Source organism: Meriones unguiculatus, chromosome 18, assembly GCF_030254825.1.
Source record: "Meriones unguiculatus strain TT.TT164.6M chromosome 18, Bangor_MerUng_6.1, whole genome shotgun sequence".
NCBI lineage: Eukaryota > Metazoa > Chordata > Mammalia > Rodentia > Muridae > Meriones > Meriones unguiculatus.
This window is the reverse complement of record NC_083365.1, coordinates 29,011,352-29,028,518: the sequence shown is the minus strand read 5'-3', so window position 1 is coordinate 29,028,518 and position 17,167 is coordinate 29,011,352. Positions and strand designations below refer to the sequence as shown.

Below are 17,167 nucleotides of genomic sequence, written 5' to 3'. Positions count from 1 at the left end.
CACAGCTCTTAAATATGTACCAAATTCTTAGCTGCTTATTATATTTATTGATGTTTAGTTCATGTTAAAAAATCATACACTCTGGGTGCTAGAGAGATGGCTCAGAGGTTAAGAGCACTGGCTGTTCTTCCAAAGGTCCTGAGTTCAATTCCCAGCAACCACATAGTGGCTCATAACCATCTATAATGAGATCTGGTGCCCTCTTCTGGCCTGCTGGCTCACATGCAGGCAGAATACTGTATAATTAATTAATTAAAATAAACATACTTTTGTGTGCAAAATAAAAATTACAATATGTTTCGTTTCAAGGAAACAAATAATAATTAGATCCTAGCAAAAACTCAAAGCCTCTATATTTAATCTGCACCCCCCCAAATCATGTGTCCTTATAACTCAAGACTGAACAAAATAGGAGTGAAAGGTTGCTATGGTGACAGTTTGTCTGAATTAGGTCAGTTCTGTAAAAATAAAGATGTTGGAGGCTGGATTGATGGCTCAGCCATTAAGAGCATTGACTGCTCTTCCAGAGGTTCTGGGTTCAATTCCCAGCACCTACATGACAGCTCACAACTATTTATAACTGCATTTTGAGGGGATCTGACACCCTCACACAGACATACATACAGGCAAAACACCAGTGCAATATAATAAAAATCAGTTTAAAACAATAAATATATTTGGTTAACCTTCTTTGTGCCCTACTTTGTATGCTATCTGGCAGCATGACAGTGACATATCTGCCTATACATATGAGCGCACCCTGATGATGGAGCAGAGGTCCCAGATGCTCCGGCACATGCGGCTATCCAAAACAGAACGAGACAGAGAGGTGAGGCCTTCCTGAACTAACTCATCTGTTCTCAAGCTTGTCATTGATAGAGACAAATATTTTCTTTTCATTTTGTCAGTTATTCCAGTATAACCTACAGTCAGTTAAGGAATGAGGAAAAGAATAGGAGGGAGAATAACTGTGATCTTCCCCAGGCACAACTGGTGAAAGATCGAAACTCAATGCTACGCTTAACTAGCATTGGCTCTGATGAGGATGAAGAAACAGAAACATACCAGGAAAAAGTGCACATGACTTGGACCAAGGATAAATACATGGCATCCCGGGGGCAAAAGGTCAAGTCAATAGAAGGATTCCAGGACCTACTTAATATGCGTCCGTAAGTGCTTCCACTCACAAGCTTATCCTATAATACATTATCCTAGACATATGTGACTTTATCTGAACACAGTCGCATAGAATGAGGTGTCTTTATCTTGCCTAGATCTGCTATTTATTGTTTGCCTATGAAGATTATTTCCCAATTACACTGGAAACAAGCTAGCCATCCTTTTCTCCACCACATAGCTCATTTCTATATTATTTGTCTATTCTAACAAAATAAGCAAACAGAATGAGAAAACCAGGCCAGTGGGCTAATAGCTTGCTAAGTAAAGATGCTTGATCAAAGTGCTAGGTCAAGCTTTAGTACCTGAATTTGATCATCAGGACTCCCCAAAAAGCTGCCCACACACACACAAATACATCACCACCACCCACACAAAAAATAAGAAAACTAGAGATGTTAAAACAGCAATTATCACGTTATCCATAGATAACATGAAAAAGTTTGAGCCATCAAAATAAACAGTACTTATAACTTTTTGTTGTATGTTTGTTTGTTTGTTGCCTTAACTATCTGATTTCTTGCCCACTCAGGGATCAGTCCAATGTGAGACGGATGCATACAGCAGTGAAGCTCAATGAAGTTATAGTTAACAAGTCCCATGAAGCAAAGCTGGTTTTGTTGAATATGCCAGGACCACCCCGAAACCCTGAAGGTGATGAAAATTGTATCCTTTCCAAGAGGGAAGCTACCAATAGGAAAAGAATTCTTCTCAAGACAAATAGGTAATAGTTAAAGTCAGTCTATTCTCCAGGTTCCTCCTCAGAGGAACAGAAGTAGGGATGCTTCCAAGGCTGTGAGATTAATTGGTGTCCTCTCAGGAAGCTGGCAAGAGGGTTATTATATAGTCTCTGAATCCCAGTTATATCAAGGTGGTAAATTTGCAACGTGACTTCTATTTTTCAGTGATACACCCAGAGACAGAATACCCACATCCATTCTCCTTTTCAGGATCCTCACTCTGCAAAGCTTCTTTCTTTTGGATGGAGTTAGGGGAGACGCACTTGAGACTTCTTGAAAGAAAAGAGGCTATTCAACCCAGGGTTATTTTTATGGGAACCTCCAGCCCTGCAATGACACAGACTGTCCATCTTAGCAACACTATTGAGGAAAAGAGGGGTGATTTGTTTAATTAATGAAGAAAGTGGTATGAAAATCTGACTCGCAAAGCCTCACTTAAAAATTTTGTGTGTTCTCTCTAGAGATATTTTGAGCTGGTATTTTTTAGTCCTTTTCTTATTTTTTGGCATTTTTGTCAAAAGGATAGCATTCCTTGTAAATTCTCCCCCCAAACACACCCCAAGACAGGTTTTCTCTCTGTGTAGCCTTAGCTGTCCTGGAAATCACTTTGTAGACCAGGCTGGCCTTGAACTCAGCTGCCTGCCTCTGCCTCCTGAGCGCTGGGATTAAGGCGTGCGAGACCACTACCACCAGCTTATCTTTCATTTCTTTAAATTGTGTGTGAATACACATGTACACAGGCATATGAGTGCACATTATCACATTTATATGGAGGTCAGAGGGCAGCCTTTGAGTCAAACTCGGGTTATCAGGCTTGAACAGCAAGTGTCTCTTATCTACCCAGCTACCCCTCCTTTTTTTTTCATGTGTGTTGCCTGGTGCCCATGAAGGTCTGAAAAGGTTCTTGGATTTCTAGAAACTGTGTTACAGAAGGTCATGAGCCACCATTTGCATGCTGGGAAATTCATATTGGGGTCCACTGCAAGATCATCAAGTACTCTTAACTACTCAGACATTTCTCCAGCTACTTGAAACGTTTTATTTATGCCAGGCATGATGATTCACACCCTTAATTCCACCATTCAGGAGGCAGAGGCAGGCAGATCACTGACTTCAAGGCCCCAGTTTAGTATACATATTGAGTTTTAGGCCAGCTAATGTTAAATAGTGAAGAGTCTGTCTCAAAAGTGTATGTTTGTATTTGTGTTCTTTCCTACTTATTTCAGGGAATTGAACTCAGGTTGCTAGATTTGTACAAACTTTGTACAAGTTTGCCCAACATGCACGAGATTCTCAGTTCAGTTCTTAATACTTGGAGGGAGAGAGAGAGGAAGGAAAGGAGGGAGAGAGGGAGGAGAAAATAAATGAGAATGTCTTGCAAAGGGTCTAGATCCCAAGATTATTGCATAAACTTAAAACCAAGTCCAGGGAGATTGTGGCGCACGCCTGTTGATCCCAGCACTCAGGGAGGCAAAGGCAGGCAGATTTCTGTGAGTTTGAGGCCCAGCCTGATCTACAAAGCAAGTTCAGGATAGCCAAGGCTATACAGAGAAACCCTGCCTTGAAAAACAAAAAATTAATTCATTAATTTTAAAAAAGTAATCCAATTCCAGGCTTGGTAATGCAAGCCTGTAATCTCAGCTACTTAGGAAGGTGAGGAAAATTACAAAAGTATGTCTGGGTGCCATAGTGAGTCAAGACCAGGTGGGCAATTTAGCAAGACCCTGTCTCAGAATTTTAAAAAGTTAAAATAAGAGCAGGTGAAACAGTTGGGCATAACAGGGTGTTTGCCTAGCAAGCATAAGGTCCTAGATTTAATGCATAGCACTACTTAAATGAATGGATGGGTGGATATATAGATGGATGTTGAATGCAAAGTTCAGGCTTTTCCTATTCAGAGTATATAATTATTAAGAGGAGCATGCTGAGTTTGCAGTTCTATGATCAGTCCCTGTTTCCTTGACAACCTCTGAAGACATGGAATTCCTAGAAGTACTCACGGAGGGACTAGAGCGAGTCCTCCTCGTCCGGGGTGGTGGCAGTGAAGTGATCACCATTTACTCATAATCAGCTTATGGAAGATTGTTTGGTCTTACTGTCCCTAGAAGACTCATTGTCCATGGAGATGACAGCTCTTTCCTACAACTCCCACTCTATTCTTGCGGAGCTGAGCCCCAACTATGCTCTTGGCTGCAATATGACCTGCCATCCCAGCAGAAGCAAATATTCCCTCAACATCAGAATGGTCAAGTCCTAAAAACTATTTCTATGGCAGGAGAAGGCAAGTCAAAATTAACAAGCTAAGCCTAAAGGAACCTTTTGGCACACTGAAGGTAGTAAGTAAAACATATGCTAGAAATTTAACTAAAACCAGAAAGCAAGTTCATTTCCAACATTCAGGATGTATCTCAGAAGACACAGTTCAGTGATGGCACCAGAGAGGTAGCAGGCAGCCTACCTCACCTTAGTTAAAAAAAAAAAAAAAAAAAAAACCACCAAGTAAATGTTATCATTGTGGAGACAGCCTGTGGCAAGCCAAGAAGGAAACTTAAAATATGAATATACAGAACCTGAAATATAGCTGCAGCCTCTACTTCTTCCTTAAAGATCAGATTCCCCCAATACCAAGTTTTATTGTCTGGACTGTGCCACTATATATTTTAACTGTCTTTCTTTTTTAAAAAGTTCTGTGGTTATAATGCAGACAGTGTTACTATAGAGATGTTTATTGACAGGTAAAAATGTTCTTCAGGTTTTCAAGTGGCTGAACTAAGGGGATTCCAAAGAGTACCTATTAAAATGTACATAAACACAGTCTGTGGTTAGCTATGCAACACAAAGCACACAAGTTATTATCTAAGATATGTAGGTTGTTATGTAGGTGAACCAGGAGGGTCTTGTCTGTTATTCTTAGTAGGCACTGGTCTAAAAACAAAACAAGGCATAAGGCATAAGGAAGAGACACTAGGGCCGTGTGCTGTCACCTCTGAGGCTCCAGGTTTTAGAGGGGTTCAGCAGTGGAACTGGGCGTGTGAGAGCCATTCCCTTTCCCATACCCTTTCCACTGTGCCAAAATCATCTGCCTACAGTGGCAGACAGGTTTCCATCAGCCTGACAAAAGAAATCAATCTGTGACCTCCTCACCAAAGCCATAGTGAAGACCTGAGGCGCTCACCTCCATGCTCAGCTGAGCTTTTTCCCTTTCAATATTCTTCACTCTGACTCCAGAAACTTGGCACTGAACCAAGTGGTCTGAGCCAATGATCTACTCTGTTGGTTTTGTTTTCAAAAAGCTTTAAATGTGCCAAGGAAATAATTGTGTAAGCTCAGCTTCTTACTTTTCTAAGTTATTGACCATGAACACCTGGCTTACCAGCTTAGGAAACTTTTGTGGCTGAGCAGTATTTTCAAGTATATGAAAAGTTCATATCCTTTTCAGGATAGTTATTTAAGAAACTGTCTTCTTGCTCACATTTGTGGCTGCTTTTAAATTAACCTTTATTGATGGTAAACTGTGTCACTCTCCATTACCCTGTAAAACATGAAACACCTAGAATTCAGTCTAAGACACAAGAAAACCTTTAAATAATGGCTTAAGAAGCTGAGTGTCATATGACTTGTTCACCCTCCCAGGTCCATTCAAGGTAGCAGAGGATCCAGAATCTTTTCCTATTCCTCTTGCAGAGGGTAGAAACCATTTTCTGTCCCCTTCTCAACACTCCATTGCAGTATAGATGACTCTACTCCAGTAGAGTACAGTCATCTATACTCAAGTAGAGGGTTCCAAGGCATTAACTGCCCATTCTGTAAAAGCCATCCTGCCCAGGAACTGCCTAACATACCTATCCCTGACCAAAGTGATTCATACTTTTTCCATATCAAATACAGGCAGAGAATAGGATTACTTTTAGAAAGGCTGCATATGGTTAGAGCTACGTAACAATCTTTTAAAGGGTAAGAAAATTAGTGGCTATTAATATAGCTATTATTTGAGTTGTCAAAACACAAAATCACTGTTACATGGAAAAATGGTTATTAGGCCAGATTTATACTCATCTCTGTCGAGAGCATTTCATGTTTATGTGTTGCTTATGTTGTCTGTCTGCAAAGTGTCTTATCTCTTTTAATCACTGCAAATAAAGCAATACTGAAAACTTGAGAGAAAATGCACCTTAGGGGAAGGGGCCAAATGTTTCAAGAAGGAAGAGAAAGACCTTCTCCTGCCTTCTTAAAAGACCCAGCTTTTGTGTCTTACGTATGAGTTTAGAAAGGCAGGCTGTAACATTCATTCTCCTCCTCGGCCTTCCATAGCTACCTTAAAAGCTGGAGTTTGAACTGTAGGGTCTGCTTGACAGGTGCCGCTTCCTCGTGCCTGAGGAAAAGTCACTGCTGTAGACTCTGTCTCATCTTCTTTTGCTTTCTTTTTTGTGGCCCAAAGGATCCCCCAATCCTCATTCCCCCTAAATGTTAAAAAAAAAAGTTCCTTATTGTGGATATTAGAATAAGTTACACTGTAAGCATATTTACACGCTTTTTTTTTTCCTGGTTTATTTTTCTTTTCATCATGTATAATTTGAATCCAGCATTAGTTTCTCACAGCTTCCAAAAAAAAAAAAAAAAGTCTGCTTGTGCGATATAGAAGTGAAATATTAAAATAGATTTAAGGGGAACTTGTGACACTTGTAAAGCATTGTTCTCAACCATTTAATTTATTGAAAGGAGATGCTGCTACTTAGCAGCTGCTATTCTTTTGTTTACATAGACTCTGGTTTTGTTTGTTTTGCTCTGTGCTGGGAACATAAATAAAGTTTTCTACATTATTTTCAGTCAGAACTTGTGCCATAGTTTCTTTTCTGCCATAACTTGCTGTACACTGTCCTTGTAGACTCTGTCTCCTCACTATGGAAAAAAATGCAGGCTTTTTGGTTCTTCTCAACATGCGTGATTATTTTAAGTGAACATACTTAGCAGTCATCAGCTTAAACAGACTGCAAATGAGGCCCAGATACATGACATCAGGTGCTGCTTTTCCAGGTTCAAAAAAGTAATCCTCCACCACTGAACTCCATTCTCTAAAAAGAAAGAAACAGTAAAGAGGTGAATGGCAAATTACTTCTTAGTTAATCACAAGCTCTGCTATACATGACCTTGTAACTTCCAAATACATAGTGATGTTGTACTTAAGAAATGAACTCTTGGGCCACTGAGAGTGCTGAGGGTAAGGGCACTTGCTGCCAAACCCAATGACCTGAATTCAATTTCCAAAACCCATATGACAGAAGGAGAAAACCAACTGTCTCCTGCAAATTGTTCTCTAACCTCTAAAACACACACACTCATACACACAGAGGCATGCAATAAAAATGTAAAAATAAAACTTTAACAAAAGAAATGAATTCACAGTATCATCTCTAATTCCCTACCATCAAGTGAACTAGTTATTCATCATACATTCCATTTGCCTGAAATTTAACTTTAACCATACCTCAGGAGGCTCAATAAAAGCTAGCCAATCTGATGCATGTGTAGGCAACAGTCCCATGGACTGGCACTTGTAAACAGCCAATGCCAAACCCATCAGGTTTCCAATAAGATAGACCAAACCCTGAAGAAACTTCTGACTTGAACTCTCCAGCATCTTGAAAGCTGTTGGGATAACAGACATTGTAAAAACCTTCTTTCCCCCAATACGAATGAAACCAACCATGAAATTATACACAAGACCCAAAATATGATTGTAACTAGTATAACTACCACCACCATCCTGCAAAAATATGCCAAAGAATTTACCTTTGATTCTTAGCACCCAGGAATTTTATAAATTATTTTATGAATACTTACTGGCTGAAATGGCCATAAGTGCTTGAATGGGTCGCCAGGCCATCATACACACCATCATAGTAGGGAAGATGGAGATGGTATTGCCTGCCATGTACATGATGAAGAGGTTCATGGGAATCTGTTTGAGGGGACCCAGGGCGATGTCCCAGCAGCGCTAAAACAAACACACAGTTTGAACCTCTGATCACTACGCTTCAGTCTCACATTTACCATATGACTAAAATCAATAGCAGCTTCAATTCTCTTCTTGACTAAACTGACTTTTTCAACTTCACCCCCTCTTCAGATTGATGCCAAGTCCTACTTCTCTGATGTTACATTTTCCCCTATACAAGTTTTCCAGAGATCTTTTTGTTTTGTTTTTCAAGATGGTTACTCCATGTAACCCTGGCTGTCCTAGAACTCCCTCTGTAGACCAGGCTGGCCTCAAACTCAGGAAACTGCCTGCCTCTACTTCCCGGGATTAAAACTTGCCACCACTTCCTGGCAAGTTTTGAGAAATGTATAATCTTTCTGTTCCTTGAAACAAGATCTTGCTATATCTAGATTGACCTCCAACTTGAGCATCCTCCCAGCTGGTAGGATTGTAGATGTGCACCACCATACCAACTAGAAATGAATGATCTTAAAGACTCAGCATCTATTTCATCAAAGTTAGACAAAGAACAAAGTAAATTAAAGTATTTTTGAGAAGAAAACAAAAATGAGAAGTCATTAATGAAACAGAATCATCAAAGATAAACCTGTCTTTTTGCCAAGATTATAAATTCAATGCTGGTAAACCTGACAAATTAGAAAGGAGCAAAGGACAGTTCTTTCCTGCCCAGAAGGGAAGGGAGATAGCTCTACACATCCTGCAGTTACAACACTGGCCATAGTTTAAATTCTTGGACTATTTGAAATGGACAAAGTTTTAGAAACATGACTTAGCAAATGGCATAAGAAAAAAAAAAAAAAAGAAGAAAAGCAGTTCCATGGCAGTTCACAAAGTTGACCCTATAATTAACCCTAGATCATTTCCCTTGGTAAATTCTAACCATTTAAAGCTAAAAATAAAAGTATATCTTATACAAACTCCTTTAAAAGGAAACAGATCAAAACTAAAAATTCTACAACTCAAATTCCATAAATACCCAAGCCTTAAAAGATCATTATGAGCCGGGTGCAGTGGTACACACCAGTAATACCAAAATTTAGGAAAGCAGTGGCAGGCAGATCTCTGTGAGTTTGAGGCCATGCTGGTCCAGGACAGACTCAAAGTATTACCGTCTGGGAACTAAAGCAGGAAAAACAGGAAGCAACAGGAAGGTGCTGCCACAGATGCCATTTTTCAACCTATTTCATAAAGGTATTTCAATTATTAACCGCTTCTGGATCTCATATGAAAGATACTGTAATACGAACCTAAAGCAGTGTAGCTCCCAAACACTCAGGTAATGGCTATCTTTACCTCTACTCCGGAGAGTAAGGCGAGACCCGACTGGCCCAAATGCTACTGCAACACTACTAATACCTCTGTACCTTCTCCACCAAGATCCGGTCTGTCTCTTGCACGCTGGTATCAGGCACTTGCTTGTCCAAGTAACCGACTGGATAGAGTGAGTCTCCCTGTCCACTGCCCCGGTCACTTCGGCCCCTAAAGAACCAAACCAAATCAAGAGACTAAAATTGCAACTTCCCAAATACGGTTTCTAGCTCTATCACGCACAGGAACGAAGGCCTTCGGAGTAGCTACACAGAGTAGAGCTTCTCGTGCGTTCGTCGGTCCTCAGCCTCTTGGAAAAACTAAAGATCCTTAGGGGATCTTCCGCAGCCAAAAGTTACTCTGGGGACGTCTGTATTAAACCCAGCAGTGTCGGAGACTTACACCTGAGGCCCAGGCCCGCTGGATCTTTGGCCGTTCTGGCGTAAGGCTCAGACCAGGAGATTCAGTAGAGACTCACCTGCTGCCTCCCCCCGGCCCGCTCAGCTCAATGGCCCATTTGAACCGCCGGCCTCGGTTGGCCACCAGGCCCCCCTGGGTCGTCATGACAGCAGCCGCTAGCTAAAGGTGCGTTGACGCTCCCGCCGCTGCGTTTCTATCGACGGAACTAGCGGTGACTACAAGCACTCCGACTTCCTTGCTTTCGCCACAGCGCACTTCCGGCGCGGGGTATGTACGTCACGCGCTCCCAGGAAACGCTGTCGGAAGTAAGAAAGAACGAGTCCCGGCCACTTAAAAAAGCCGCACAGGCGTCCGGAATACCAGCTTTCTGAAACCTCTCTGTAAATAGAACGCTTATTGTGCTCTGGTCGCTTAGTACAAGTCACCGGAGTGAAGTCCGTAATGACATGAATTGAAGCCAAGGAGGGCACGAAACTGAAATCCTCTTTTAATCCTGGGGTCACCCGGACTTGGATGACCTTGAGCGAGTTATTTAGCCTCTAAACTATATATTTGGTTTTTGCTGTTTAAATTTGTTTCTGTTTAATTCGCAAACTAAACCACTAAGGTAGACACTGGATTGGGAAAGACACGTGGGCTCAGATTTAACTGATCTCCTTTTTAAATTTTTTCACTACTGACTGCCAGCTCGACTAGGTTAAAGTCATTGCCACCTGCATCATACAACAAAAAAAAAAATTGAGTAATCGCCTACTTTGATCTGTTGTGAGATTAAATAGGACCTGTAACCAAATCTAATTTTTTTATCATAAGACATTATTATTCCTGGAAAATTGAGTTTATATTTCAGTGGCTTGTCTGTATTGTAATTTGGCCTATTACTGGAAAATTGTTTCTGCCCTCTCACCCCGTTTATAATTCAGTGTTAGTGTGAAAAATCATTTAGAACATTTTTCCTTAAGGTATTATACTAGGAGTGGAATTGCTAGATCAAAAAAGTATGTACATTTTTAATGAATTATTATTTAAAATGCTCACTTCTAAATTATCAGTTCACAGCAGTAGATTGTTTATTTCTTTGATTTGATTTTATTTATATTATCCCAAAGTTATTTGTTATGGCTGGAATTTTGTGGAAGAGGCTATAGTGACAATGTGGTTGAAGATAAGGCTGAAAAGACTTTCTTGGCCAATTAAGATTTTTGACCCTTAAAGATAATGGTGATCTGCACACACTGAAGATTCTCACCCTTGCTTTATTTTCCAGTTTTGCAGTTCTATGTACAAATAAGAGAAAATTATGAATCACATCCAGGATAGGAGAGTGGTGGAGGGCATGAGATTTTATCATGCTACAAAGAACAATGCAACTTAAAACATATATCTAGAATTTTCCTTTTAACATTTGTGGAACACAGTTGAAACTAGGGTAACTACTTTCAGATAACCTAAGCCATGAAAAGCAAAACTATTGGTAAAAAAAAAAAAAACATCACTGACTAAATTGTATTTAAATATGCCATGATAGAAATAGGCTATAATTATACTTATGTAAAACGAAATATAAAATAAGATATATATCACAAACATTAATATTTTACTAAGAAATAGTTTTCAGGTAATGTCTAATTTTCAGGATGCTCATTCGCTAATAAATTTTGAAAGTGTTTTTTAAAACATTATGTTGGTCAATGCAATCACATATTTCTATTATAAAGAAGTATTCCTTCTTTCTATATGAAAGTTTAAACTATAAAGCACAGTTATTTTGCCTCAAGGAGTAAGCCAGAAAATTTATTTCTTTACCCCAGGAATCTTTGTTGTGTAATCTGCTAAATTGTGTCTCAGAAAAGATAAAGTCATTGGAATGAGATGAAGGGTTCCAAGATCAAATTTGGGAAATAATTGTGTGTTGTATTATGCTCACATAAAAGGTATTTTCAGTACTGTTAGTATAGTATAGTAAACCATTAAAAAATGGTTCCAGGGCAGAGCATGGCCACACTGGCACATGGAATCACAAATCAGCTGCCAGAATGTATATGTTTCTCATGACCCGGTCCCACAAGACCACTGTCTTCATGAATTCCAAGGAGTTGAGCACTGAAATGCATTTTTAAGGGCATCCTCAAGCAGCAACTGTGCAAGAATGACCAGCTCCTCTATGAGGAAACAGTTCTGGGCCAGACAGCAAGGCCACCAGCCCCAGCCAAAGTATTCTGGTCTTTCCAGCAGATGACGCTGTCCAAGCCCTGCACAGTGAACCCATCTCCAGCCTTCCCGAGTTTCCAGATGTGGTGAAGCCACAGGATTCTGGAGTCCATGCCAATGAACAAGCTATGAAATAAACGCCCCACGCCCATCCCTGAGAGGCCCGTTCCCCCAGTCAAAAAGACATAACTTCAAAACAAAATAGTTATTAGAGTTTCTTTTTAGTTTTCTTATTAACAGTTTTATTGACAGTGGGAGGGTTTTGTTGTTGTTTGTTTCATTTTGTTTTTGTATTTTTTTTAATACAGGGTCACACATTGTACACCTGGCTGTCCTCAAATTCACAGAGATTAGCTCACCTCCGTCTCCCAAGATTAGTGCAGGGCCTTTTTTGGTTGGTTGGTTTGGTTTTATATTTGTTTTTCTGTTATTTCTTAAAACTCCTTTTAACATCCGATAGAATACAGTAGGAACAACTGCTCTATGCATGTCAGAAAACTTCAGCAGAAAAATGAAGGGCATCTCCACAAGCTACATTTGCTTTTTTCTTTATCATTGTTTTATTTGTTTGTTTGTTAAAAACAAAAACACAGACTTTCACATAGCTCAGACCAGCCTCAAAGTTACTCTGTAACCAATGGATAGCCTTGAACTCTTGATCTTTCTGTCTCTGCCTGCCGAGTGCTGGGATTATAGGGCCTGCACTACTGTGGTTAGATCATCTTATTCTTTTTAAAAGATTATCAGGATATCGTTAATGTAGAGGTGTGTGTGTGTGTGTGTGTGAAAACCGGGGTTTTGAGTGTGCTTAGTAAGGAAAGGGAGACTGATGTGAAAGGTTTTTTGTTATTGGGAATTTTAAAATTATGTATGCACATGTTTGTGTGTGTCTCTGTGTGAGTGGGTATATGTGCATATAAGTGCAGTTGTCTGAGGAGGCCAAAAGGTGTCAGATCCTGGAACTGGAGTTACTAGTGGTTGTTAGCTGTGAGACACAGGTGCTGGGAATTGAACACAGGGCTATGAGACCAGTATGGGTTCCTTAACCTCACTTTTTTCCTAGTATGTTCTTTTCATAAGCCTAGGAAATCTGGATTCCAAGCAGAATGGACATGAGCTACCAGAGTGCTCAGTTAGGGACCCTCTTGATCTTAATTTCTTCATCTGTAAAATAAATGTAGATGAGATGATTTCTAAGGGTACCCTTTAGTTCTAGAATATGTTATACTTCCTGTCAACAAATAATATTTTGTGCTGGTTGTGGTGGAGCCTGCCTGCAATCCCAGCACTCTGGAAGTGGAGGCAAGAGGATGTTGACGTCCAGGCCAGCCTGGACTACATAGACACTGTCAAACACACACACACACACACACAAACAAACACACACACACACACACACACACACAAAACATTTTGCCTCCTATACTTTCCATCTACATTCGCTTCTAGAAAAGAAAAACAAAAGGCTCAACTGATAGATAACCCAAAGAAAAACTAAGATCTCATCATTTTTCGCTTGTTTCCCACACTTTTTCTAGGTCTTTGAATGGCGCTGGAAGTGCTTTTGGCATTAGTTACAAAACTCTAAGCCTAGAAGCACAGAGGCGTGTGAGAATCATCTGGGGAGCACTTAAAAATGCGGATGCCTGATTTTGTTGTTCGAGACTCTTCGCAAGGGTAGCTAGGGAGAGCTTGCACCAAAGCGGCTGCTACAGTTCCCTCGGTTCAGTCTTCGGCCCACAGTGTTTCCCTTGGCTGAAACACACTCAGCGTTTTTAAAGTTCAGAGTATCTTAAAAGCTGTGGCAAGGAAGGTAAATATAATAATGGTGTTTGAGCAACTGAAAGCATTTTCTGTATTGCTGTGTGGACATACGGCAACACAGATTGGAATAGAGTGGGACATACGTCCTATTGGCAGTCATCCTAAAGGAAGAGAACAGTAATCATGCTAGCTGGTCTTCTAACTTAAGAGTTTTTCAAAACTGACCCATAGGTGATGCTGAATAAGAGAATCATGTATTCATAAAGGGATGACATATTGAAGACATTGAAGAAAGCAATAAAGTACCTTTGAAACAAACAAACAAAAAAAATCACTAGTGCCTGTTCATGACTTTCAAATTGAGATTCTGATTCCCTCACTCTGGGTGGGTCCAGGACATCAGTATTTTTTTCTTGTGGTTCTTTTGATACTGCTCTACAGGAAGACCTAAAAAGCACTGAACAAAAGCATGTCATTGCCCCAAAATTGCAAAGATTGAGTGTTACAAATGGATTCAAGCAGAAATTATCGGTTTTTGAGAGCCTCTTTATGTGCCTCTGGCTGGACCAGAAGTGAACTAGAAAACTCATTGGAAATTTTAGAATATTAAAACTGTAAAATAAACATTAAATTTCCCTTACTTTGTATTTTTTAGCAAACATTTTAGTTATAAAAAATACACAACTACGTCCTCAATTTGGTAGCTCATGAGTTATTTTGTTTGACTTTTATAATATATGACACCTGAACGTTTATGTTCATTTGCTTAATCTTGCCATGTTGGGCATCAATCCAGGGCCCCATACAAGCTAGGTGGCTGCTCTGTTCCTGACCTACAACCTCCACACCTTTTGTACTTGTTTCTATATTCATCCTTTGCCTCCTCCTGAAAGTCAGAAAAGTTATTTCTTCTCCAAACAGTTGCATTTGCATTAAAACCTGAATGAGGAAACTTTTTATTCAAACAGATTTGCAAGAATAGATGGGGCAGGGGGAAGGGAGGGAAAGAAAGAGAGAAATCTTTTACAGAATTTTATTTTTTGTCTTAGCATCTCTATGATACTTCTACTTGGCTACCCTTTCTTGTCCAGCCAGTTAGTCCAGTGTGTATAATAGTCCCTAAACCTTTTTGCTGTGTCAATAAAATAGATTGCCTTTGCAAATTCTTGTTAGTTTGACTGTGCTATCACCATCTCAAAGACCATCTCTTATGATGATTTTTTTTTTCTGTGTCAATAATGGAGTCTTAAAAGGAAATTTCGACCCCCTAATTTGTATGTGTTCTTAAATCACATTAGTGGGGCAGTGGGGCAGGAAGACCATAGCTTGCTAATTACTGTTGGGTAGCCACGTAATCTCTACATGGATTCTAATTTTTAAATTTTTCATTTTCTGATTCATGAGTGCAGTGTCACAAGGTGTTCCTGCCAGGGCAACACTAACTAGTGGTGTGGCATTTTGAAATTATGTTGATTTAGTCATACCATTCTTCTTGGCAATTACCGTACCTTCATCTCAAGAGTGTTGTTGTGCAATTCACATTGTAACAAGTCCCCATTATAGTGTGCTTCCCTCCAGCACTTGCTTAGGAAGCTGGGAGGGTTGCCATTCCCACAGAATCCATTAGAGGATAAGAACGACATCCATAGCATGAGTCATAATGACATAACACTGATGGCCTAACAGGCCTCTCCAAGTTTGGTTACTCTGGATCCATCCATTCATTCCAGAGAGCAACTTAAGCCTCTTGAAAGTGGGCTAAACTGACTCTAAGTCTGAATGACCAGTCCAAGACCTTTAGTTTTCCTTTGTGTTAATTTTTGCAACAGCAATCAGGGCAAGCTTAGATTTTTGAAGGACTGTGATGGACTAAATGTCCGTGTCTCTCACAGATCTCTTCTGTTGAAATCATAATCCCTAGTGTGATATTTTTTGGAGATAGTGTTTTGGGAAGCATTTAGTCTGGGTGAAGTCATAAAGGTGGAGCCCTCATGATAGTGCTGGTAACCCTGTAAGACAAGAGAAGAGACAGAAAGCAGCTCTCTTCCCCCTCCCCACCATGTGAGAATTCGGTGAGAAAGCAGCCCCCTGCAAACCACGAAGAGAACCCTATTCCCCACCCCCACCCCCTGCCCAATGGAACTAGCTCACACGTGGACCTTGAACTTCCCAGCTTCCAGAACAGTGAGAATGTAAATTTCTGACATCTATGCTACCAATACCTTACTGTGTCCGCCTAAGCAACTAATACAAAGGGGGAGCAGAATTCAGTAACTTTTAGTCCTTCAAAAGATAAAGTTATTCCTTAAAACATATATTCAGGGAGCTGGAGAGGTGGCTCAGTGGATAAACACTTGCCACCAAGCCTAACAGCTAGAGTTTGATCTCTGGGATCCACATAGTGGGGGGTGGGGGGAAGAACTGACCTTCATATACAAACAAACACACATACATACACAGAGTAATACACTCTGAGTTGAATATACTCATTACATCAATAGGAACATACTAAACTCTCTCATTAACTTACTCTATTTTATTTAATCTGTCTTGAATGTCTTCCATGTCTGTCACCATGCAGACCTAGCTCATTGTTTCCAAAGATAAAAAGTATATGTAGCATGGGTGCATGCTAATTTGGTCAGTTTCCAGCTGATGGACATTGAGATTGTTCCCATCTTTCGCTATTACAAAAAAAAAAAAAAAATGTTGCTGTGAACATCCTTGTCAGTACAACTCTGTAAGAGAATCATACACTTAGGATTTGAACTATTCATAGGTTCAAATATCACCTCTAAAAGTACTGCTTCCTGGATGAAACAATTTAAGAGAGGGAGCTGCACACACGCATCAGAAACAAGTTATCTTCACAACAGAATCCCCACTATCACTTCTCTCTTCTATCCACTGGAAACAAACAAAATTGCTGTTACTAGCACAAAGCAGGGTGTCCGTATTGTGGTGTTCTAAACAACCAGGAGTCTAATAAAACAGAAGCTGCCTTATCTCACGGCGCTGCTACTTCCTTCCACAGCCTGTACAGGAAGAGGGGGATCGACTTTGCCAAAGTCAACTGGCTGGAATTTTCCAGAGGTGCTTTAAGCAGAGCAGTAGATGTTGCTTATGAAACAGGCTCTGTGGCTGTGGGCAGGTCTCTTCAAACACTGTTCTCTTGATGTCAGTCTGAGCAGATGAACAAAATTTACAAGGCGGCCAATGCTATACTTCTGATCTAGGTCTTCATAACTAAGGTTCTATTCTACAGCTCTGCTTGCTCTTCCCTGGCCATCCTGCACCCACATGACAGATGAGTTGGCAGAAGAATGAAGTCACTGTCACTCTGTGTGCTCAAATGCCTCCAACCACTGCCTCTTGATAACTCAAGTGCTTACGCCGGTGCCTACATAAGTTTTTGGTCTTTGTGCTGCCTGCCTCTCTTCAAAGTTGTCTTCACTCTATTCAAATGGAGTAGACAGTGATCCTTACACATACTTCACATTTCCTGTTCTTTGTCTGGAACAGCAAACCAATCCGAATCCTACCCAGCTTG

The 17,167-nt window shown here is 40.3% G+C and overlaps 2 protein-coding genes and 1 pseudogene across 6 annotated transcripts in view; 2 read left to right on the top strand and 1 right to left on the bottom strand.

Annotated features, from left to right (window-relative positions):
- Nucleotides 1-4,411, top strand: part of Slc12a6 (solute carrier family 12 member 6) — an 86,919-nt gene extending 82,508 nt beyond the window's left edge. For all 4 annotated transcript variants that reach the window (XM_021648724.2, XM_021648723.2, XM_060371593.1 and 1 more), the window contains 4 exons: nucleotides 722-829; nucleotides 985-1,169; nucleotides 1,709-1,842; nucleotides 3,892-4,411. In XM_021648724.2, the coding sequence (XP_021504399.1) occupies nucleotides 722-829; nucleotides 985-1,169; nucleotides 1,709-1,842; nucleotides 3,892-3,983 (519 nt within the window). In that variant the 3' untranslated portion in view covers nucleotides 3,984-4,411. The remainder of the gene's footprint in view (nucleotides 1-721; nucleotides 830-984; nucleotides 1,170-1,708; nucleotides 1,843-3,891) is intronic.
- Nucleotides 4,412-6,606: 2,195 nt separating this feature from the next.
- Emc4 (ER membrane protein complex subunit 4) lies at nucleotides 6,607-9,913 on the bottom strand. Of its 2 annotated transcripts, XM_021648727.2 has the most exons (5): nucleotides 9,701-9,903; nucleotides 9,279-9,393; nucleotides 7,758-7,911; nucleotides 7,402-7,562; nucleotides 6,607-6,988 (listed from the first exon to the last, which is right to left on the bottom strand). In XM_021648727.2, the coding sequence occupies exons 1-5, from the start codon at nucleotides 9,784-9,786 to the stop codon at nucleotides 6,953-6,955; spliced, it is 552 nt and encodes a 183-aa protein (XP_021504402.1). In that variant the 5' UTR covers nucleotides 9,787-9,903; the 3' UTR covers nucleotides 6,607-6,952. The 2 variants fall into 2 exon arrangements, with proteins under 2 accessions (XP_021504402.1, XP_060227577.1); XM_060371594.1 differs by lacking the exon at nucleotides 6,607-6,988 and having other exon boundaries at nucleotides 7,412-7,562; nucleotides 7,758-7,841; nucleotides 9,271-9,393; nucleotides 9,701-9,913.
- Nucleotides 9,914-11,678: 1,765 nt separating this feature from the next.
- LOC110555481 (elongin-B-like) lies at nucleotides 11,679-11,990 on the top strand (annotated as a pseudogene).
- Nucleotides 11,991-17,167: the final 5,177 nt, after the last annotated feature.